The sequence below is a fragment of the Amblyraja radiata genome, chromosome 2 (genome assembly GCF_010909765.2).
Source record: "Amblyraja radiata isolate CabotCenter1 chromosome 2, sAmbRad1.1.pri, whole genome shotgun sequence".
NCBI lineage: Eukaryota > Metazoa > Chordata > Chondrichthyes > Rajiformes > Rajidae > Amblyraja > Amblyraja radiata.
Genome location: NC_045957.1, coordinates 44,997,560 through 45,021,445, shown reverse-complemented (window position 1 = coordinate 45,021,445; position 23,886 = coordinate 44,997,560). Strand labels below are relative to the sequence as shown.

Genomic DNA, 23,886 nt, shown 5'->3' with positions numbered 1-23,886 from the left:
CCTACTCCCAATTCTTTAGTCTACGCCGCATTGCGCCCAGGATGAAGTTTTCCATAACAGGTCATCGGAGACGTCCTCATTCTTTAGGGAACGGGGATTCCCTCCTTCCATTATGGATGAGGTTCTCACTAGGTTCTTCCCGATATCCCGCAACTCCGCTCTTGCTCCCTCTCCCCCCATTCATAACATAGACATAGTACCCCTTGTTCTCACCTTCTACCCCATCAGCTGTCACATCTATATTACTAAAAGTCTGATCTCGACCGCTTTTGGCCCACTGTGCTGCGATTTCCGAGGAGAACGCCGCCAACAACGGCCATCATTTTTTGGCTACCTCGCTCAGAGCCCCCTTCCGCCTTCCGGGACCAGAGGATTTTTCCCATCGATGAAAAATCAGAGATATTTTAATGTTTTTTTAAAATTCCCCATTCTCTCTGCTGCCCCCGCTGGCGGCAGGGGGGAGGGACTATAAAACCCGGAAGTGTAGTGCCTCACTCAGTCTCTGGCAGACCCTGGAAGGCCCTGGACGGTTCTCTGAGCTGCAAATAACACTGAACGCACGTCTACTCCACGGTGAGCCCCCTCGATGCGGCTCTAAAGTGGCTGCAGCCCAATTGTTTGCCTCGCTTTTTTAAAAAGTTGTGTTCACAAAATGAATTTTGGTTGTCGGGTGGCTGCAGCCCAATTGTTTGCCTCGCCTTTTTAATGAGTTTGTGTTCACAAAATTAATTTTGGTTGTTGGGTGGCTGCAGCCCAATTGTTTGCCTCACCTTTTTAAAAAGTTTATGTTCACAAAATGAATTTTGGTTATCAGGTGGCTGCAACCCAATTGTTGGCTCGCCTTTTTAAAAAGTTTGTGTTCACAAAATGAATTTTGGTTGTCGGGTGGCTGCAGCCCAATTGTTTGCATCGCCTTTTTAAAAAGTTTGTGTTCACAAAATGAATTTTGGTTGTCAGGTGGCTGCAGCCCAATTGTTTGCCTCGCCTTTTTAAAAGTTTGTGTTCACAAAATGAATTTTGGTTGTCGGGTGGCTGCAGCCCAATTGTTTGCCTTGGCTTGGCTTTTTAAATCGTTGCAACAGTTGGATGCCAGCCCAAGAATCCAATCGGCCCACAATGTCTATACTAGCCCTCTGGAAACCAGTACCTTCGGCCCGCAACACCCATACTAGCGCAACAGACATCCCCGTCACTGGCGAGCAATATTGGAATTGGTGGAGAGGTGGAATATTGCGTTGGTGACCAGCCCTCCCATGTGATGCTGGGACCCAACTTAGTCTAGTATATTAAATAGATTATTCTGGCCTTGACCTGGTTTTGAAGAATCGAACTTGCACAAGTTCATCCAGCCCAGTTAACCCATCTCACTTGCATACATGACTTGTCTGTAAATTTGCAAAATTTTCTCATAGAATAGACAAGTAGCAAATGGTTCAAACAAGTTGCTAATAGATAAAATTGTTGTCAAAGTTGTAATAAACCATTACTTCCTGCAAAACCTGTGCTGAAGTCACGTTATGCCCATTAAAGACATACAATAGCAAAAGTAGACCTTTCTGCCCCTCTAACCCAGTGGCGTAGCGTGGGGGGGGCCAGAGGGGCGGTTTACCCCGGGCGCTAAATTTTTAGGGGCGCAAAAAAATAGTTGGATACATTTTTTTTATAATTTGGCAAAAACATTTGTTCTAAAGGCACGCTGCACCTCTTTAGCAGCCTTCCCCTGGATTATTGTAACAAAATGTAATTTTTTTTGCCATTTTATAATTTTTTTATCTAACAATTTTTTTGCGCCCCTAAAAATTTATCCAACAATTTTAACCAACCAGCGATCTCTGCGCCGAGGCCACTGCCACTGTCCCAGCCGCCACTGTCGTCCACTGGGCCCGTGGTCGGGTCGAGTGGCCGCTGCCGCCGGAACGTGCCCCAGCTCCGTGTTCTGGTCGCCGCTGTCCCAGCTCCGAGGCCAGGTCGCCGCTGCCGCTGCTCCAGCTCCGATACCATGTGGCTGCTGCCGCTGCCCCCGCTCCGAGGCCAGGCCGCCGCTGCCGCTGCTCCAGCTCCGATGTCGTGTGGCCACTGCCGCCGCTCCCGCTCCGAGGCCAGGTCGCCGCTGTCGCCGCCCCAACTCCGAGGCCAGGCCGCCGCTGCTGCCGCCCCAGCTCCGAGGCCAGGCCGCCGCTGCCGCCGCCCCAGCACCGAGGCCAGGTCGCCGCTGCCGCCGCCCCAGCTCCGAGGCCAGGCCGCCGCTGTCGCTGTCCCCGCTCCGAGGCCAGCTCGCCGCTGCCGCCGCCCCAGCTCCGAGGCCAGGCCGCCGCTGCCGCCGTCCCAGCCGCTGCCGCCGCCATCCCAGCTCCGATGCCGGGCGGCCGCTGCCGCTGTCCCAGCTCCGAGGCCAGGCCGCCGCTGTCAAAGCCGCCGCTGCCGCTGTCAAAGCCGTTGCTGCCGCTGCCCAGCTCCGAGTACTGGTCGCCGCTGCTGCTGTCCCAGCCGCCGCTACCGCTGCCCCAGCTCCGAAGCCGCCATTAGGCCTCGGCGCAGGCGGAGACGGGGGATACGACAAAAGAAGTCGCATCCCCCCGAAGGAAGAGACCAAAAACCGCTAATGAGGAGGCGCAATATTTTAAACTGCCCCGGGCGCGCAAAACCAACCCTACGCCACTGCTCTAACCTACCCATTATTCAACACGATCGTGGCTGATCTGTCCCAGGCCTCATCTCCTCTTCTGTGCGTTTCTCATAGGGGTGGAAGATTGCAACCTTCACGCTGTCCGCCCTGTTTCGACGAATGCAATCAACCCAGCGTGTACAATCAAATAAGATCATATAGAACAAGTTGTCCTACAACTTTAGGCTGTGCACGCCATACGCAAGAAGAAGTTTCTCATACCCATCAATTTCCTGATCTTTCAAAAAATTAAATGCTTCCTCTTTAAAACCCCATCAAAGGTCTAATCCCCACATCACTCTGGAGAAGTGAATTCCAGAGATTCTCTACCATCCGTGAGAAGTTGATTTTGGTATTTCAATTTTAAATGACTGCCCCTTAATCCTGTAACTAGGTTCCCTTATTGAGATTCTCCCTCCAATGGAAACATCTCAATATTGACCTTGCCTCCCACCCGAGGATTTTATACATTTCAACAAGAACTCCCCTCATCATTCTAAGTTCCCAAGAATATAGGTCAAATTTCATTAGCTGCCCCAATTAAGTTTAAGTCCAATTTTTAGGTTTTAGGTTTTAGTCCAGTTAGGTTTAATTTAACCAAATCATCAACTTACCAGATCATGGATTTGTACAATAAGAGCACAAATGATCTACACATTTACTTCTAAAAAATATACATTACCTGTGTTTTTCAATATTATCTATCATTATTATATTAACCAAAAGCCGCACAAAGTCTGTTAGGATTTTTGATCCTATGACTTTGATTGTCAGTATGAATCAGTTAGGGAAGTTATACTGCACTCAAGACATGAGCCATCTGTGAGATTTTGACTCCTCAAAACCTCCAAACTTTAACTTATTTTAATCAATTTTATATTTAAATCTCAATCTGTACTTTATCCCACTATTGCAATGTAACTGAATTATCCTTCAGCAGACAATCACGATATAAATACTTTTAAGAACATGCAAACTAGACAGTAATGAGAAACATCAACTCGGATTTTCATACGAGATATCTGGAGCTAAAATAGTCCCTGCAGTAAATTAAAACTTTGATGTAAACACATTACGCTACAGCTTATACATCCTATTTAATATGCAAATAGTGGCAAGCAATCAGTATGTTAATATGCCAGGACATGTTGAATTCATGAATAAAACAGGACATCCGTGAGGAGTCATAATTGTCTATTCCACTTGCTTCATGTTTAAATAAATATATTAAGAACTGTTTGATTTATGATTCATATTGATCTTCATCTATACAAAACAAACCCTTTTTTGACTCCACATTTAATGGCTGGTGTTAATGACTGTGCCACACCTGCTTTTTACACTGTTCCTGTGAATATTATTGAACTAGTAGATACAGTGCTTTTAAAATGTTCTAACTTAAGTTTTGACCTGAAATGAATTATTTCCCTCATCACAGATTGTGCTTGACCTACCGATCAATTCTAGCATTTTTGGATTTAATTTCATATTTTCAATATCCTCAAGTATTTTGCTTCTCTGCTTATAAAGGTACTTCTATTTCACAAATTGGCTCACTTTATGCACATTTGGCCAACATTAATACCATCTCCACTGAAGTATATGATAGAATAATGTGAAAATATTGTTGGCCTTTGCCAGTATTTACTTGCCTTCAGCTAATATTCCTATTATACACATAAAATGTTCTACATTAATGATTGAACTTATATATATTTCTACTTATACATAACAGGTCAAAATGTCGACAAATTCTATCCAGCTAATTACTATCCAATCTATCTACTCTCCATTAACAGAAACATCTCCAAAAACCTTGAATCCATCCTATCACCTCCAAATACCTTAACTCCACCCCATCCCCCCTTGTCCAGTTCCTTCTGACCTACATCTAAGAGTCATCACATGCCCTCTACTCTCAATAACTTTCAATTTCTAGGCTCACATTGCCTCATTTGCCTCATGACATCCAGTCCCTTTACATCTCCATCCCCCGCCAGGAAGGTTTCAAGGCCCTAAAAGTTAATCCTTGAACAGAGACACAATTTATTTCCCTCTACTAACACTCACCTCCACCTGACGGAACTTGTCCTTGCCCTCAACAACTTCTCCCACTTTCTCTGTTAAGGGTGTAGCCATGGGCACTTGCATGGGCACCACACAAGCCTGCCTTTTTATTGGTTGCCTTGAACAGACCTTGTTCCAACCATACACGGGCACCATCCCACAATGCTTTCTCTGCTACGTCGACGACTGGAGCAGAGCTGCCTCTTGCATTCATGCAGAACTCATTGATTTCATTAACTTTACCACAAACTTCCACTCTGATCTCAAATTCACATGTGCTATCGCTCACACCTCTCTCCCCTTTCCTGATATATCTGTCTCCATCACAGGGGATAGACTATCGACTGATGTCTACTACAAACCCACTGACTTATACAGTTCTCTGGATTGCACCTTCTCCCACCATGCCTCGTGCAAAAATGCTATCCCCTACTCTCAATTTCTCTGTTTCTACTGCATCTGCTCCCAAGATAAGGCTTTCTATTCTAGGGCATCAGAGATGTTCTCTTTCTTTACCCCTGCTATCATAGATGGATCCTTCACCCACAACTCCTCTGTGTCCCAGAGTTCTGCTCACACTCCCCATGTCCCAAGATGGAACAAGGATAGCGTTGCTTTGGTTCTCAGCTTTCACCCCACAAGCCTATACATCCAGCATATAATTCTCCAAAATTTCCGTCATCTCCAATGTGAGCCCACCACCAGTCAGTTATTCCCATCCCCACCCCATTCCACCTTCCACAGAGACTACTCCCTCCGCAACTTGTTGGTTCACTCATCCCTTCCCACCGAAAACTCCTCCTCCACAGGTACTTTCCCCTGCAACCACATGTGATGTACTACCTGTCCCCATACCTGTTATTACCTATATAGTTTAGGTAACTACCAACTCCATCCCCCATTTCTACCCCCCCCCCCACCCTCTGCCTGTTTCTCCTGTGCCCCAACTGGACTCGAAATTCTTTCCTCCCCCTCCCCTTCCAACTACATTCCTTCCTCTAGCTTCACAATTCACAACTCTTCAAATATTTTGTCTCACACCTTCTCTCTTTCCATCTCTGGCCTTTCTCCAGCCATCTGCCTATCAAAAAGGTCCCTTACGTGTATCCACATATCACCTGCCAGGTTTTGTCCTGACCCTCCACTCTTCCAGCTTTCTTCACCCTACCCGAACCAACAATCAGTCTGAAGTAGGGTCCCAACCCAAAATGTCACCCAGCGATGTTTTCCAGAGATGCTGCCTGACCCGCTGAGTTATTCCACCACTTTGTGTCTTGTTTTGTAACCAGTGTTTGCAGTTTCAACAGATACATGATGGAAAAAGTGATTTACTGCTATTGAGAGGCACTTATTCACCAGTAACCTACTCACTCATGCCTATTATGAGTTTTGGAAATGTTCACTCAGTTCTGGTCCTTATTTCAGCCTTGGCCCAATCAATGACCAATGAGCTGAATTTCTAAGGTGAAATAAGAGTGACGACTCATATCAAGACAGCATCTGACTGAGTGCGGCATAAAGGACCTCGAGGAGAACCGGTCAATGGGTATCAAGGGGAAAGCCTTTCAGTTAATGTAGTGGAAGATGTGTGCAGATGCTGGAGATGAATGAATCCCCTGAACCTCTAGGATAACTGAACTCAATGGGTATCAAGGGGAAAGATTTTCAGTTCAATAGTGGAAGATGGGTGCAGATACTGGAGATGAATGGACCTAATTTCTGGAGTTCTTTGGAGCAACTTCTTACTACTTCAACCACATCAACCACTTCAACAATGACCATTCTTCCAACAAACAGTCGGAAGTGAGATATTCCCTGTAAGAGCATGGTGTTTAATATCAATCTACAATGAAGCAGTTTTTATGCAGCAAGATCTAATCAACATTCATGTGTGAATGACCCGCTGAGTTACTCCAGCACGTTGTGTCTTTTTTTGTAAACCAGCACCTGCAGTTCCTCGTGCCTTCATGTTCGGCCTGACTGGTGGAAAATAACATTCAGGTCACAAAATCTGCCTCGAGAACATCTTATCATGAAAAAGATAACTGAACCAGCTATGTTTATATTGTGGTTCCAAGAGCAGTTCAGGGCCAACTTTCTGCAAAAAATAATTCATTTCCTGACCTCTCAATGTCTTTATTTTATAGTAAACAAAACCCAGAACTATTATCTCATTCCAATTCTTTCCCTATTGCATTTTCTGTAAGTCTGCAAGTGTGCATTTCCAGTTTATTTAATCTTAGCCCTCTTTTTCTTCACATTTTTGTGACCACTAACTTTAATACATTTTCATTTATTGTCCAAATGTTCTCTTCTGAAACTGTATATAAGTGAATGGTGATTGGGTAATTACTTTGGGAATGAGTTACCAGGGGGTAAGAACATTCTGTCTAAGCATACCCCAGCATGGTTTCACCTAAATTGCCACATGGTAGACACACATTGGATTTGATCATCTCAGACTGAGTCAGATGTCCAGATTCACTCTGCCATCATTTTTACTTATTTTTTCACATGTGGGTTGATAGTTGTTATTCTTGTGCAATGCTAGTAGAATTCCTTTTGAAGAATGCAATATATCTTTTCCTCTTTAAGACTATGCGATCATTCTCATATGTTTTGGATGTGCTAAGCTTGTGTAATTTTCTGGGTCTTAGATGGAGTTCACATGAAGAGCTAAAGTAGCTAAACCCATGTATGCAATCCAATACCAACTCCACCTTGTGTCATATCTTGGGATCCCATTGTCAAAGATTTAATAGGTTTTTACCAATGGTAATCATAGAAACAAAGAAAATAGGTGCAGGAGTAGGTAAAAAAGTCTAAGTCTAAGTAAGTCTAAGTCTAGGCCATTCGGCCCTTCGAACCAGCACCGCCATTCAATAAGATCATGGCAGATCATCCAGAATCAGTACCCCATTCCTGCTTTCTCCCCATATCTCTTGATTTCGTTAGCCCTGAGAGCTAAATCTAACTCTCTCTCGAAAACATCCAGTGAATTGGCCTCCACTGCCTTCTGTGGCAGAGAATTCCACAGATTCACAACTCTCTGGGTGAAAAGCTTTTCCTCATCTCAGTCCTAAATGGCCTACCCCATATTCTTAAACTGTGACCCCTGGTTCTGGACACCCCCAACATGGGGAACATTTTTCCTGCATCTAGCCTGTCCAGTCCCTTAAAAATTTAACATGTTTCCATTAGATAGAAACTTCATCCTTCTAAATTCTAAATTCCAGTAATCATAAACCATTAAAAAATGTTGTTTTGTTTAGAGATGCAGCATGGAAAGAGGCCCGTTTGACCCACCGGGTCAGTGCCGATCAGCTATCACCCGTACACTAGTTCTATCCAACACACTGAGGACAATTTACAGAAGCCAATTAACTTACAAACCTGCACATCTTTGGAATGTGGGAGGAAAACAGAGGACCCAGAGAAAACCCATGTGGTCACAAGGAGAACGTACAAACTCCATACAGACAGCACCCGTAGTCAGGATCGAACCCGGATCACTGGCGCTTTAAGGCAGCAATTCTACCGCTGTACTACTGTGCCGCTATTCAAGTAGATTTAAATCAGTAATATATTTCAAAAGCAATGAGTAACAAAAATACATTAAAACACTTACAAATAATTGAAAATTATTAAAAATTAAGTAAATGATGTAAAGTATAAGTGTCTCCAATGGAAGACCAGATACTCCACAGCGAGAGCACGGGAAAAAAATGGATGATCCTCAGTCATCTGCTACTTCCTGTGGTTACTCTAAGAAATGATAAGCAGGCCACTCTGGTAATACGTTGTCTGCAAATGCAGGTAAATGAAAGAAAATATTCAACTTGGACTTATAGCGTCTTTTGTGAATGTTCTGCATTCATTTTACAGTTCTGCATTTATTGCACAGTGTTACTCTTAAAATGTCAAGTGTCATGGTTATTCAACTGATTGCTTCTCAGCTATATGTCCATTTGTGCTCTCCAACACGGTGAAGGTATTAACATGAACAGACTTACGTAGCACAAGGTGGCACGCCTTCTCCTTCGGGAGAGCATGGCTCTTGTTCCTCGAGGGATGGACATTCTTTCCCACCACCAACTGGAAATTGGTTAATACTGGACGTTCTGGCACGAAATCCTTTCGGAGATGTTGCACTGTAGCAAGTCTTTGAACAGGGGCTCCACTCGGACCATTCTGAGGTTTGACAGTCCTTTGGGACCACACAGGACTGGAAGGTTATTGGCAACTTCAGTTGTGTGCAGAGGCTGGTAAAAAACAACATTTTTATGAGTTTAGTAATCTTTAATATATATTCGTTGATTTGTTCTTTTACTCAAACATTACATCATAAAATATGCAAAATTGGTGAAAAGAAGCTAAAAACTACACATTACTAAATATCAACCCACCCACATTAATTCAGAAACTAGCACGCCTATTACACACATTCAGCACACACCTCCTACACCACTGAAAGGTCTCATCACCTTAGAAAGCACAAATAAATCATTGATATGAGGGAAACAACTCAAGACGCACTGAAGCATAGCATAAGTTATTGCTATTTATCACTAGTAAACTTGTACCAGACTTAAATTGTTGATTCTCAATTAATGATGGCATTAGTGGACAATTGTCTCAAAGCAAAATATGACCAAAATTAGGCTGAGTTGGAAACATGTATTTTGAAATTCTCTTTTGATCGTAATTAGAACTAAAGAATTAATCTCACCATGTTCTCATTGTATTCAATACATTGCACCATGTATTGATGAGAGAGTTAGATATAGCTCTCAAGGCGAATGGAATCAAGGGATATGGGGAGAAAGCAGGAACGGGAGACTGATTTGGATGATCATATTGAATATTCAATCATATTGGTGCTGACTCAAAGGGCCGAATGGCCTACTCCTGCATCTATTTTCTATGTTTCTATGTCCTACTATGTGCATAAGGATCTATCACTTTAAAGAACCATGGAACAACCGGACAGATACAACAGGAAGAAAGCTGATTGGCCCACTGTGCCTGTGCTGTCTCTCCTCTGGATCAACTCATTACTTCCATTCCCGAATCCCTTCTCATTATACTTGCAAATGTTTTCTCCACCAGATATTTATCATCTCCCTCTGAAAGGTCACAATGAAACCTTTAGGAAAATGATCAATATCTGGTGAATAACTATATCATCTTTCTTGATTCATTTCAAGAAAGCTCTCGTAGTTGCAGGCAATGCATCCCTGATTCCAACCTTAAGCTGTATAAATATGTTTTTCCTCATACTAAAATTAATTATCTTTACTTTTATTTTACCCCTCTGCTCCTCAACCACTTCATCAATGGAAACAACTCCCAATGTTCATTCTGTCCTATAGTTCCATCACAATTTCACTCAGTTTTGCCCCAAAGAAAAAAGCCCCATCCTGCCCAATCTATCTCGATCCTTGACCTGGAACCAATTATATAAATCTCCTCTGTACCCTCTCCAATGCCTTCACATATAACCATATAACCATATAACAATTACAGCACGGAAACAGGCCATCTCGGCCCTACCAGTCCGTGCCGAACAATTATTTTCCCTTAGTCCCACCTGCCTGCACTCATACCATAACCCTCCATTCCCTTCTCATCCATATGCCTATCCAATTTATTTTTAAATGATACCAACGAACCTGCCTCCACCACTTCCACTGGAAGCTCATTCCACACCGCTACCACTCTCTGAGTAAAGTTCAAGTTCAAGTTCAAGTGAGTTTATTGTCATGTGTCCCTGTATAGGACAATGAAATTCTTACTTTGCTTAAGCACACAGAAAATAGTAGGCATTTACTACAAAACAGATAAATGTGTCCATATACCATGATATAAATATATACACACATGAATAAATAAACTGGTAGTGCAAATAACAGAAAGTGGTTGCTAATAATCAGAGGTACACAAAATTGCTGGAGGAACTGAGTGAAAGAAGTTCCCCCTCATGTTACCCCTAAACTTCTGTCCCTTAATTCTGAAGTCATGTCCTCTTGTTTGAATCTTCCCTATTCTCAAAGGGAAAAGCTTGTCCACATCAACTCTGTCTATCCCTCTCATCATTTTAAAGACCTCTATCAAGTCCCCCATTAACCTTCTGCGCTCCAGAGAATAAAGACCTAACTTATTCAACCTTTCTCTGTAACTTAGTTGTTGAAACCCAGGCAACATTCTAGTAAATCTCCTCTGTACTCTCCCTATTTTGTTGACATCCTTCCTATAATTGGGCGACCAAAATTGTACACCATACTCGAGATTTGGTCTCACCAATGCCTTGTACAATTTTAACATTACATCCCAGCTTCTATACTCAATGCCCTGATTTATAAAGGCTAGCATGCCAAAAGCTTTCTTTACCACCCTATCTATATGAGATTCCACCTTCAAGGAATTATGCACGGTTATTCCCAGATCCCTCTGTTCAACTGCATTCTTCAATTCCCTACCATTTACCATGAACGTCCTATTTTGATTTGTCCTGCCAAGGTGTAGCACCTCACATTTATCAGCATTAAACTCCATCTGCCATCTTTCAGCCCATTCTTCCAAATGGCCTAAATCACTCTGTAGACTTTGGAAAACCTCTTCATTATCCATAACGCCCCCTATCTTGGTATCATCTGCATACTTACTAATCCAATTTACCACACCTTCATGCAGATCATTGATGTACATGACAAACAACAAAGGACCCAACACAGATCCCTGAGGCACCCCACTAGTCACCTGCCTCCAACCCGACAAACAGCCATCCACCATTACCCTCTGGCGTCTCCCATTCAGCCACTGTTGAATCCATCTTGCTACTCCTGCATTTATACCCAACAGTTGAACCTTCTTAACCAACCTTCCATGAGGAACCTTGTCAAAGGCCTTACTAAAGTCCATATAGACAACATCCACTGCTTTACCCTCGTCAATTACCCTAGTAACCTCTTCAAAAAATTCAAGAAGATTAGTCAAACATGACCTTCCAGGCACAAATCCATGTTGACTGTTCCTAATCAGACCCTGTTTATCCAGATGCTTATATATATTATCTCTAAGTATCTTTTCCATTAATTTGCCCACCACTGAAGTCAAACTAACAGGTCCATAATTGCTAGGTTTACTCTTAGAACCCTTTTTAAACAATGGAACAACATGCGCAGTACGCCAATCCTCAGGGACTATTCCCGTTTCTAATGACATTTGAAATATTTCTGTCATAGCCCCGGCTATTTCTACACTAACTTCCCTCAATATCCTAAGGAATATCCTGTCAGGACCTGGAGACTTATCCACCTTTATATTTTTCATAAGTGTCAGTGCTTCTTTTACTTTGAAACTCATAGTATCCATAGCTACTCTACTAGTTTCCCTTACCTCACATAATTTAATATCCTTCTCCTTGGTGAACTACCTACGGGTGTCAGAGGTTATGGGGAGAAGGCAGGAGAATGGGGTTAGGAGGGAGAAATAGATCAGCCATGGTTGAATGGCGGAGCAGACTTGATGGGCCGAATGCTCTTTCCTGCCTATATAATCCCACATTCCTCTGTTCTTGCACTTCTTTAAGAATGGTATTTTTTAATCTGTTTTCTCTTTCTGCATTCTTTCTATTAAAATGAATCACCCCTCATTTCACCATATTAAACTTAATATTCCTTGCGGTAATTCACCAGCTTTTTCTTTGGAGTTCACAGTGCTACCAAATTTAGAAAATGGTGGCTTGCATTCCAAGAGTAGGTAATTAATAAAGATCATAAAATTCTGCAGCCCAAGCACTGATCATATGTTCATTTATGTTATAGTATAAGAATTGGCCTATCCGGCACATCAAGTCGACTCCTCCATTCAATCATGGCTGATTTATCTTTCCCTCACAACCGCAATCTCTTGCCTTCTCCCCATAACCGTTGACACTCTTACTAATCAAGAATCTGTCAATCACCGCTTTAAAAATACCCAATGGCTTAGCCTCCACAGCCACCTGTGGCAATGAATTCAACAGATTCACCACCACCCTCTGACTAAAGAAATCCCTCCGCATCTCCTTTCTAAAGGTACGTTCTTTTATTCTGAGGCTGTGCCCTCTGGTCCAAGACACTCCCACTAGTGGAAACATCCTCTCCACGTCCACTCTATCCAAGCCTTTCACTATTGTTTCCCCAAGGAACACTGCTACATACTTTCCATGAATCCGAAAAACATCGATTCACCTCAACTGGAAATGAATATGGCAGTTTTGCCAAACGTCTTTTGTTTCCTTTCAAGTTCTAATAAAGGGTCTTTGACCAGAAATATGGATTTTACTTCGGAGTCACGTGAGTGACTACATGAAGAAGCCCGCCAGGACGCATGCGTGTCATATCGCTTTCACGCTTGCGAAACGACAGGCGGGGTGGAACGTTCCCCCGCAGCGGTAAGTTTGAAACCGCAACCTGCAGGTAAGTGATTTACTCTGCGGTAGTGTTTGTCCCCGCGCTGTTTTTACACAGGGGGGGGGAAGCTGGACAAAATAGTGTCCACAAGGGCTGCGAGTAAAGCTGGCTGGGGAGGACCGCGAAGTTGCGAGAGCCAGCAGCAGCTGAAGGCACAAGCCCCGTAAGGGATCAGCTGTGCCGACTTTTGTCCCGCGCCGGCCAGAACACCACGGCCGGGCGGGAGACTATTCAGAATGGGGCCGTCGACTTTTGACAAGTCGAAAACGGAGGAGGCGGGGTGGAACGACGTTCCCCCGTAGCGACAATTTAAACCAGGACCTGCAGGTAAGAGCTGCGGTCTTTTTGTGTTTTCCCATGCTGATTACAGGTGGAGAAACCAACGGGCTACGACAAAGCTGGTGAGGGAGGACCGCGGGGCAGCGGGCAGCCAGCAGCAGCCAGCGGCACTCGGATCACCGATAGTATGATCAGCTGTGCCCGATGTCGCCTCCGCACCGGCCAGATCCACGCGGCCGGGCGGTAAGGCTTGACACAAAACAAACAAGGTCGTGGACTCAGAGGAGTCCGACTTTGAACAACCGCGGGCGGCCAGCGACCGAGAGCGCTGGAGCTGGATGGAGCGGTGTGTGGAGCATTTGCTCCAACGTGACAGACTCCGGGAGATGGAGTCGGGTCACTGTGGGCCCTATGAAAAACCCACAGCAGTACCTCTTGAAGGGCTGCACAGTGCTTCTACCTCATCAGAGGCGAGCACTGCGGGTCAGTTCTGGGCTGACCTGGAAGAGGGGTCCGCAGAAGGAACGACAAGTGTGCAAGGGGTGCAGGGACTGTGAAAACCTGGGACCACAAAACCACCAATACTATTGTTTGGAGGCAACCTATCGAAGCAAGTCAAGGAGCTCGATAAGGAAGCAAAAACCCTTGGACTAATAAAAGGGACTCCAACAAAAACCCACTACAGCCAAAGACAGCACCCCTACGCACCCACCAGCAGAACTGGTGAAAGCACGAAGGCCCGGTACTCAAAACATGAGTCTTTTTAGGCCATGGCCCAGGCCGGCCTTCTTGGAAGATGCGGGGACCTCCAACGCCAACCAAACCGAAAATCCAGACACCAGCGCAACAACAGCAGCGAAGAACCTACAAAAAAGAAGTAAACCTGCCACTGGTAACTATGGAGGTAGGTGGGTCTGGTTCCCTACAAAATACAGGGAGCATGGAGGTTGGGGGGAGATTACACTCTTTTCTGAATGCATGGAGCATGTTAACAACCGATACTTACATCTTAGCAGTATCCAGGGATATACAATAGAGTTTATACACAAGTACAGCCCTCCCGTTCACATATACCGAACCGAATGTTCGTGCTTTCTGATAAAGAAAAATCAAAAGCGCAAGCTGAACTGGAGCGGCTTTACGTAAAAGGTGTAATTGAGGAAAACTCAACATGAACCATTAGAATTCGTGTCCAATATATTTACCAAAAACAAAAAAGATGGTGGTTGTGCGCATCATCATAGATCTGACAAAATTGAATACATTTGTACAATAAATTCACTTCAAATGGAAACCTTTGTTACTACTAAACAATAATTTCAAAGGTTACTTCATGGCCAGCATCGATTTTAAAGATGTCTTACTATTCAGTGCCTATATGAGGTGACCACAGATGTTACTTAAAATTCAACTGGATGGGACAACTAATGGCAGTATAAAGCACTGCCAAATGTTTATCATAGCCCCCAGGCTGTTCACAAAAATTTTGAAACCAGCCCTAGCGTTTCTAGGGAAACGTAAACACATGGTCATGGCATATTTAGATGACATATCATTGTGGCTAAAACTTTGGAATTGGCCAAACAAAACTGTAACAGCCACAAAACAGTATTTGAAAAACTGGGATTTTATGTCCATCCAGTAAATCTAAACTAACGCCTTCCACTACTATGGACTATTTGGGGTTCACCATTGACTCAGTTCACATGTCGGTGACTCTGCCTAAGGGAAAGGCTAGGTTTATAGAGGCTTTGCAATAACCTCATTGACATCAGCAAACCACCATCAGATTGGTAGCAAAAGTAATTGGCAAAATGGTGGCTGCCTTTCCAGCGCGACACAAATTTGGACCTCTACATTACCAAAACTTTACAGAGAGCAATAAATACAAGCACTCAAAATTAGATGCGGTCACTTGACAGACCTATGAAACTACCAATCAAAGCTAAAATGGAACTAAAGGTGGATAGATTCTGGCTTTGTTCCAATCCATCATTGTCAGTAACCCTTCCATGGTACTACAAAACTGATGCAGGTGCACGGGGGTGGGAGTACCCACATACCATCAGCTAGCTTGGGAGGTAGATGGACTGCTCAGGAGGCATCATTATTACTCACACTGGGCATAAACCTACCTGGAAATGTTGGGTTACATTCCATGGCCTAAAGTCATATTGTACGGGGATCATATCACCAGCATGTTAGACTACAGATAGACAATACCACCGTGGTAGCATACATTAACCCATGGGTGGAAACAAATCGACATCATGTGACAATCTGGCTAATACAATTTGGCAATGGTGTATCCAGAGAGATATTTGGATATCAGCCACTTACCTACAGGAAGACTAAATTTAGTGGCAGACACCAGGTCCGCAAATTTAATGAAAACACCGAATGGATGTTGAATAAAAAAGTATTTGCTGATATTACAGCAAATATGGAACACCAGATATCGATCTATTCGCATCCAGACTTAACCACCAGTTATCAAATTATGTTTCATGGGAACCAGACCCTGCGGCAGCGGCGACAGATGCATTTTCACTGCATTGGGGGGAAATGTTTATTTACGCATTCCCTCCTTTCTGCCTCATCAGTCGGGTATTAAGGAAAATACAACAAGACTCTGCGTCTGGTATTTTGTGTAGTACCCGATTGGCCTACTCAACCATGGTTCCCAGTGGTATTAAACATGGTATTAGAACCATGTATCACATCCCCATAGACCAGATTTATTGCTACATCCCGTAACAAGGATAGCCACCCATGCCATAAACATTTGAACTTATAATTTGTAGAGTTTAAAAACACATCTACTACAACGAGCCGACGGACTGGACCTCTCCTCCCATTCCTCCCTCCTCCGAACAAGTGAACATGATCTCGGCGGCCCAAAGACAGTCACCAAAAACAGTATCAGGTCTATATCAGGAAGTGGGAGATTGTACTGCCATAAAAACAACATCACCTACAGAGACATGAACGATCCGTCTGTTCTGGGAATCTGGCAGGCCTCCACTATGATGAGGGCTCAGTTTACCGTGCCATCAACTGCGCCAGAAGTGCCCTATCGACTTACCTAGGGCAGAGCGTTACTCTGTTGGGACTCACCCCCTGGTAACAAACTTATGATGGGGAATTTTTATACTAATTCCCCAAGAAGCAGGTACTCCCAAATATGGGATGTAAGTATTGTCCTGAAGATGCTCCGAATTGGTCTCCAGCAACAGCTCTGTCCCTACACAGACTGACATAAAAACAGTCATGCTAATGGCATTGGTCACGGCACAGAGGGTACAGTCACTGCATAAACTAAGACTGGACAACATGACTTCCTCAACAGAAATATTACGTTTCATATCTATGAGTTAGTAAAGCAGAACAGACAGGGATCAGCAGGCCTCAATATACAATTTAGGTCATACCAACAGATGACCGTCTCTGTATAGTAAGACATCTGTCGTTATACATGGAGACAACGAAAATCCTAAGAAGGCAATGAGAAGGCACTTTTGGTCAGCCACAAGCAACCACACCAAAAGAGTGACGGTCCAGACCATCCTCAAGATGGCTGAAACAGGTGCTAACACAGGCTGGGGTGGATACTAATATTTTAAAATCTCATTCCACCAGGGCTGCAGCTACATCGGCAGCTGATACAGTTTGGATGTACCAATGGACCAAATTCCTCAAGGCAGCAGGATGGTCTGGGGAAAAAACATTCAATTATTTTACAACAAACCAGTAATGAAACCTGGAACGTTTTGCAGAAACAATTTTAAGTTCTGTAAATTAAATTTTTAAACCCATAAAAAAGGGGTAATTTTGTGTTAACAATTTTATGATTTCAATGTCGAATTCATGTCCAAATTATGTTACACAATTCCTCCTACAGTCATCAGGCAGACGTGATGCATGGACTCGTTTCCACGGCATGAAATCACAGAGCTTTAAAATCTTCACGTAGTCACTCACGTGACCTCCGAAGGTAAAATAGAAGATTAAACGGAGAACTTACCCCAGTTTGAAGTTTGATCTGTATTTTATGAGGAGTTACGATGAGGGATTAAGTGCCTCGCTCCCACCCTTGATCATATACTTAACTGGTTCTCTTCTCTAATCTTACTATGTTTAGTCATTACAATTATCTGTGATTTCACACCGCTGCTTTGAAGAATGACACGCATGCGTCCTGGCGGGCTTCTTTACGTAATCCCTCATCGTAACTCCTCATAAAATACAGATCAAACTTCAAACTGGTAAGTTCTCGTTTAATCTTACTATTCTATTTCTATTCCCACATACGCAGCCTGACCTGCTCAACATTTTCTGTTTTTGCTTCAGATTTCCAGCATCTGCAAATTGTTTTATTATTTTTATTCGCCACAACCCACTGTGGTCTGATACTTAGATTCACCACGACCCTCTTGCTTAGACTACTCGGTTCACATCTTCAATGTCACTGTTGCATTGCGCTTACTGTGCATGCACGCTTTGTCACAAAATCTGCACTTGCCACAGAATGATTAATTGTTATCTCTGATCAACTGTAAGTAGCTCAGTTATCTCCATCGTGAACTTTGAATAACATTTTGAATAAACTGCAGCATTTAAAATATATATATATATATAAATAACACAAGGATCAGTAGATATTAGAGAAGATTAATGAGGCAATAATATTAATAGGTTCTTGAACACTACAAACACAATCTAACTATGAACTATCTCAGTTGCACTGAGGACTTTGGACTTTTGCACTAATATTGGGGTTTTAATTTATCAATTTTTTGTTTATTTATTATATTATCTGTAAGTACTTGTTTACAAACCTGTTAGCCTGCTGAAAGTAAGAAATTCACTGTTCAGTTATCGTTATGTATGATAACTAAACACTCTTGACTTGACTCGATCGATCTAACAGACGAGTAACCTGATTTATCTCCACTTTTTACCATCACAACATCTCTCACAAACATTTTCTCTCTGGAGACATACACTCTGTCGACTTTATTGTTGCTTTCATTACAGCCTGTTCATATTGTCATACAAAAAAGTTTATATTTTAAAGATAAGAGTATAGAAGTTGGGAGGTCATGTTGCAGTTGTATAAGACAACGGTAAGGGTTAAGACTGCATTTAGAATATGTGTTCAGTCTCGGGCCCCTGTTATAGGAAAAATTGTCAAGCTAAAAGGGTTCAGAAAAGATTTACGAAGATGTTGCCAGGACTAGATGCCAGTGAGCTATAGGGAGAGGTTGAGGCTGGGTCTCTATTCTTGGAGTGCAGGAGGATGAGGGGTGATCTTATAAAGGTGTACAAAATCATGAGAGGAATAGATCAGGTAGATACACAGAGTCTCTTGCCCAGAGTAGGGGAATCAAGGACCAGAGGACAGGTTCAAGGTGAAGGGGAAAAGATTTAATAGGAATCCAAAGGATAACTTTTTCACACAAAGGGTGGTGGTGTGTGGAACAAATTGCCAGAGGAGGTAGTTGAGGCTGGGACTTTCCCTTTGTTAAGAAACATTTAGACAGGTACATGGATAGGACAGGTTTGGACGGAAGTGGACTAAGCGCAGGCAAGTGGGACTAGTGTAGCTGTGACATTGTTGGCCGGTGTAGGCGAGTTGGGCAGAAGGGCCTGTTTCCACACTGTATCACTCTATGACTCCATGACGCTATGATTCTATGAAAGATGTATAGTTCCTGTACAGCTTTACTCTTCATGTACTTAATTAAAACAATTTTGTTACATTACTTCAGGGAGGCATATCAGCTCAAGTGCAACATTCTTTTATGTTAGAACCCTAAAATTGACAATAGGAAACAGTAACTGTAAACTAGAAATTGTTGTAGAGGGATTTTCATTTTACAGAGGGATCTTGGGGTCCAAAACATAGCTCCCTGAAAGTAGCAACAGAAGTGGATAGATCAGTAGAGAAGGTGTATGGTATGCTTGTCTTCAGTGGTTAGGGCACTAAGTGTAGGAATCAGGAAGTTATGTTTCAGCTTTATAAAACTTTAATTATGCTACCTGGCATATTTGCGTGCAGTCTTGTGCCCCAATACAGGAAATATGTGGAGGTTTTGGAGATGAGGCAGAAAAGATTTACAATGATGCTGCCAGGATTAGAGAATATTACCTAGACTGAGTGATTGGACAAACTTGGATTGTTTTCAGAAGTGTCATAGCTGAGATGATCATAAGATTACGAGAGCCATAGATGGAGTAGATGCAGAATCTTTTTTTCCAGAGTTGAAATGTCAAAGACTAGAGGGCATTTTAATAAGAGAGGGAGAAAGTTTAAAGGAGATGTGCAGGGCAGGATATTTTGTACAAAGCTGCAGATGTCTAGAATGTGCTGCCAAGGGTGATGACAGAAGCAGATTATGATAGTGGTGTTTAAAGGCTTTTAGATAAACACAGGAAATTGAAGCAAATTGATCGTGTGCAGACAGAAGGGATTAGTTTAAATTGGCACAACATCATAGGCTGAAGGGCCTGTTCCTGTACAATATTATTATATCTCTATGTTCCAGAATATTTGCATTGAAAGACATCTATATACCTATAAAAGTCTCATCTTGTATGTATGTATACGTGTGCGTGCGTATATATGTGTTTTCTACCTTCGTCAAAACGCTACGCGCTAATGCTTACATTTTTACATTCTGACACATTTTTCCCCTCCACTCAGTAATCAGGTTAACTGAAGATTTCATCCTACATTTCACAAGTTATTGATTCATTTTTTAAAAAGGTAAAAAACGGTTCTCACACACCGCCTTTTTCCAGGACTTTCCACTGATGATGTCACAATCCCACTCACAGTGCACCAATCACAATGGGCTCCCAAGCTGCCGAATGCCACAATTACATCACAATGGGACGTTGCCAATGATAACCACAGCTTATCACAGACAGCTTTTTTTCCAGGAGCTTCCAGTGATGATAATCATAATAGGCTCTCAAGCTGCTGAGTGCCACAAATAATGAACTTTTTTGTAGTGAACGAAATCTTCGCGGTCAACGGCCTGTCGCGTAACTGACGGCCAAAGTGGGACAGGCCCAAGACCCTGGCGCGATGCAACGTCTCACCTTCAACAGCAGCAGAAGCAGGCAAACGATCGCCGAACTCGGCCTGGGGCTCACGGCCGGTGCGGTCCGGATCCGTCCCCACTACTACTCCCAGAGCGGGGCCAGCCAAGAAAATTGAAGATAGACACAAAATGCTGGAGTAACTCAGTGGGACCGGCAGCATCTCTGGAGAGAAGCAATGGGTGACGTTTCGGGTCAAGACCCTTCTTTCAGACTGAAGAAGAGTCTCGACACGAAACATCACCCATTGCTTCTCTCCAGAGATGCTGCCGGTCCCGCTGAGTTACTGCTGCATTTTGTGTCCATCTTCAAATGACGTCACGTGCTCCAGACGGCTGTGCATACGCATGAAATCGCGCCCAACCTTCATGGGACCGTCGCGGCTCAACGCGACCACGAGGACGCGTAGTTTGCGTTCCAAAGACACGTAAGTGGGACAGACCCTTTAGGCCCATTTTCTTCCAATGATAGAGAATAAAAGAAAGCAAAAAACATCTGGATGTTGGTTACCCAGTTCAATAAAGCTAAAGGAGAAATCTAGTTTGCATTTTCAGTTAAAATAACAGTTATTTCTTTTCCTGCCCTCATTTGCAAGGAACAGCTTGATAACAAATAAGTCTGTTGTGTTTCTCTCTAGTGTTGCTTGCTGAAATAACTTTGTTTTAAGAATGGTTCAGTAAGCTCTCTCCAATCACTCTACTGGCTGTAAAATTTGACCTCATCTGGAACACATGATTTAAATTGTTATGGTTCTTTTGCGAGATGATGTGCTGCACAAACCGAAAGAGACCTAAACAGAATGTGAGGATCATGTAAGTAATTAAAAAGGGGGATGATAAAAACAAAAAAGCATAAGCACAACTGAATGTTGATTAAAAGCTATTCAGTTTAATGAAATGTTGAACTGAAAGTCAAATAGTATTTTTAGATATTGCAAGATTTCTCTACATTCAATGATCAACACCTCACCCCCACCATCACCCTCAGTGACAATTCAAAGGATATTTCACAATGCTGGACAGTAATTTTGATTTACGGGTATTTTCAATCCTTTAGGTGGTCACGCCACTTGATTGCCTAGATTCTTTCCATGATGGGCAGTGGGCCAAGAATCCAATTCACAATTTAACATTTGCAGTGTTTATAAAATGCATTAAGAGTAGCTCGGGTATTTGTATAGCTTTTTAGTAGCGTGGGTTATACTACTACAGTATATTGAATTAGGTTAAGCTGGATACTATTTCATACATATTTGGCATGTAAAATCAATAATCGACTCAAAACTGTGAGCAATTAGTGAGGGCTATTTGCTGGGGGTAATTGAGGGCTATATGCTGGGGCAATGCATGATTGCTACCAAAATGCACAATCTTATTACGCACGGCTAATGATAAACTTCATTGCCACAAATTTGATCACATTATTCGAACTTTATGCAGATTTATCTAGCATGGGCAGTAAGGAAGAATCGGTGCATTTGGATTTTCAAATGGCATTTATTAAGGGCCAATATTTACATACGTTAAAAAACTTAGAATGATCAAATACTGTGGAGATAAAGTGTATCATTGGCCACATGTACTAAATTAGTGCAATTTGGCAGCAATCATGCATCCTATGTCAGTGACAAAATCAGTTACATCAGCATACAATCATCACTAAAGAACCCTCACTGAGCACCTCCGCACAGTCCGCTTAAACCTACCTGATCTCCTGGTTGCTGAACACTTTAACTCACCCTCCCATTCCAATACTGATTTTTGGCCTGGGCCTCCTCTACTATCAGAGTGAGGCCAAATCCAAATTGGAGGAACAACACCTCATATTTCGCTTGGGCAGCATACACCCCAGCAGTATGAACATTGACTTCTCTAACTTCAAATAACCCTTGCTTTCCCTCTCTGCCCATCCCTCCCCCTTCCTAGTTCCCTGACCAGTCTGACTGTCCCCTGATTACATTTATCTCTGTTTGCTTTGTTGTCACCTTCTAGCTAACAATGATCTATTCTACATTTTCCTTGATCACATCATTGATGTCTCGTTTTCACACCTTACAGTCCCTTATCTCTGTGTTTCCCTCTCCCCTGACTCTCAGTCTGAAGAAGGGTCTCGACCCGAAACATCACCCTTTCCTTCTATCTAGAGATGCTTTCTGTCCCACTGACTTATTCCAGCATTTTGTTTCTATCTTCAGTGTAAACCAGCATCTGCAGTTCCTTCCTATACAAATAGATAATGCTTAGGTTGGCAAGATATAAATCGGTGATATGCCAAATGTGAGGCATCAATATTTAAAATCCATATGAATTATTTCGGCAAAATGGCAAATCCAAGTTTATTGTTGCATGGTGTTTATTGTTATGTGGGAGGTCCAGTTGTGGGGAAAATGCAAAGAGTCTGTAATTGTATCCTGACAGGTTCAGTGGTGAGCAAGGAAATAGTAGTTGGAGAAGAATGTAAGGAAATGCAAGATTACTAATATTGGTAGGAAACTGGAAAATGGATTCATTTTTAACGATAAGAAATAAGCAAGAAGAAAACATATAGATCTGGATATGCTTTTACACAAAAAACAGAGAATGAACTTTGGTGCAATTTTACCTTTTATTGAAGCTTTTGAGTATATGGTAAATGTACCCTTGCGAGTAAATTTAGGGGCTTTGGTGAGACAATGCCTTAGAACACTGATTATAATTTGATTTTCATATGAAAGGAGCAAATACCGAGGGTGCTGGTAAATCAGTATTCAACCTGTGAATATTTGTTTAAATCAGCGTTGCACTTAACAGAAATGGCTACGGATTGCGATCTTTGAAAGCTAATACATTTATCAGTTTGAGCAGCAGACTTACATGGATGGTGAATCAGGAGAAATAGAAACAGAAGAAAATGCTCACTGTTAACATTGACAGCATGGACATCAAAATAAACTCATGAAGGTAGCAGCAATCACATTTGATGCATGCTTGATATATAGTTTATGTCCAATTGTATTATATTGCACTGGTGAAGCAAGGTCTCCTTGAGACAAAACATCATTCTTTTTCTCCCGCTACACCAGTGATATTGACAGTATCTGCATAATTTCACCATTATTTATCATAAAAAATACATGGTGTCACTTCAGCATTTCTTCTGATGGAATAAAACATTGTCAGTTTTTCAAGAACTTTTGCATACACCTGACATGAGATGTTAAGACATGTGTTCAAATTACTGTAACATGTTACTTCAGAAGGTAACTCATTATTAGGCTCACTGCTCCACCACATCTATCACATCTACGATCACACTTGAGGCTCTGACACTGGT

The 23,886-nt window shown here is 42.7% G+C and overlaps 1 protein-coding gene across 3 annotated transcripts in view; it reads right to left on the bottom strand.

The window, feature by feature from the left end:
• The window catches only part of thsd7a (thrombospondin type 1 domain containing 7A), a 371,495-nt gene that overhangs the window by 162,010 nt on the left and 185,599 nt on the right, over positions 1-23,886 (bottom strand). For all 3 annotated transcript variants that reach the window (XM_033045698.1, XM_033045715.1, XM_033045709.1), the window contains exon 3: positions 8,746-8,994. In XM_033045698.1, the coding sequence (XP_032901589.1) occupies positions 8,746-8,994 (249 nt within the window). The remainder of the gene's footprint in view (positions 1-8,745; positions 8,995-23,886) is intronic.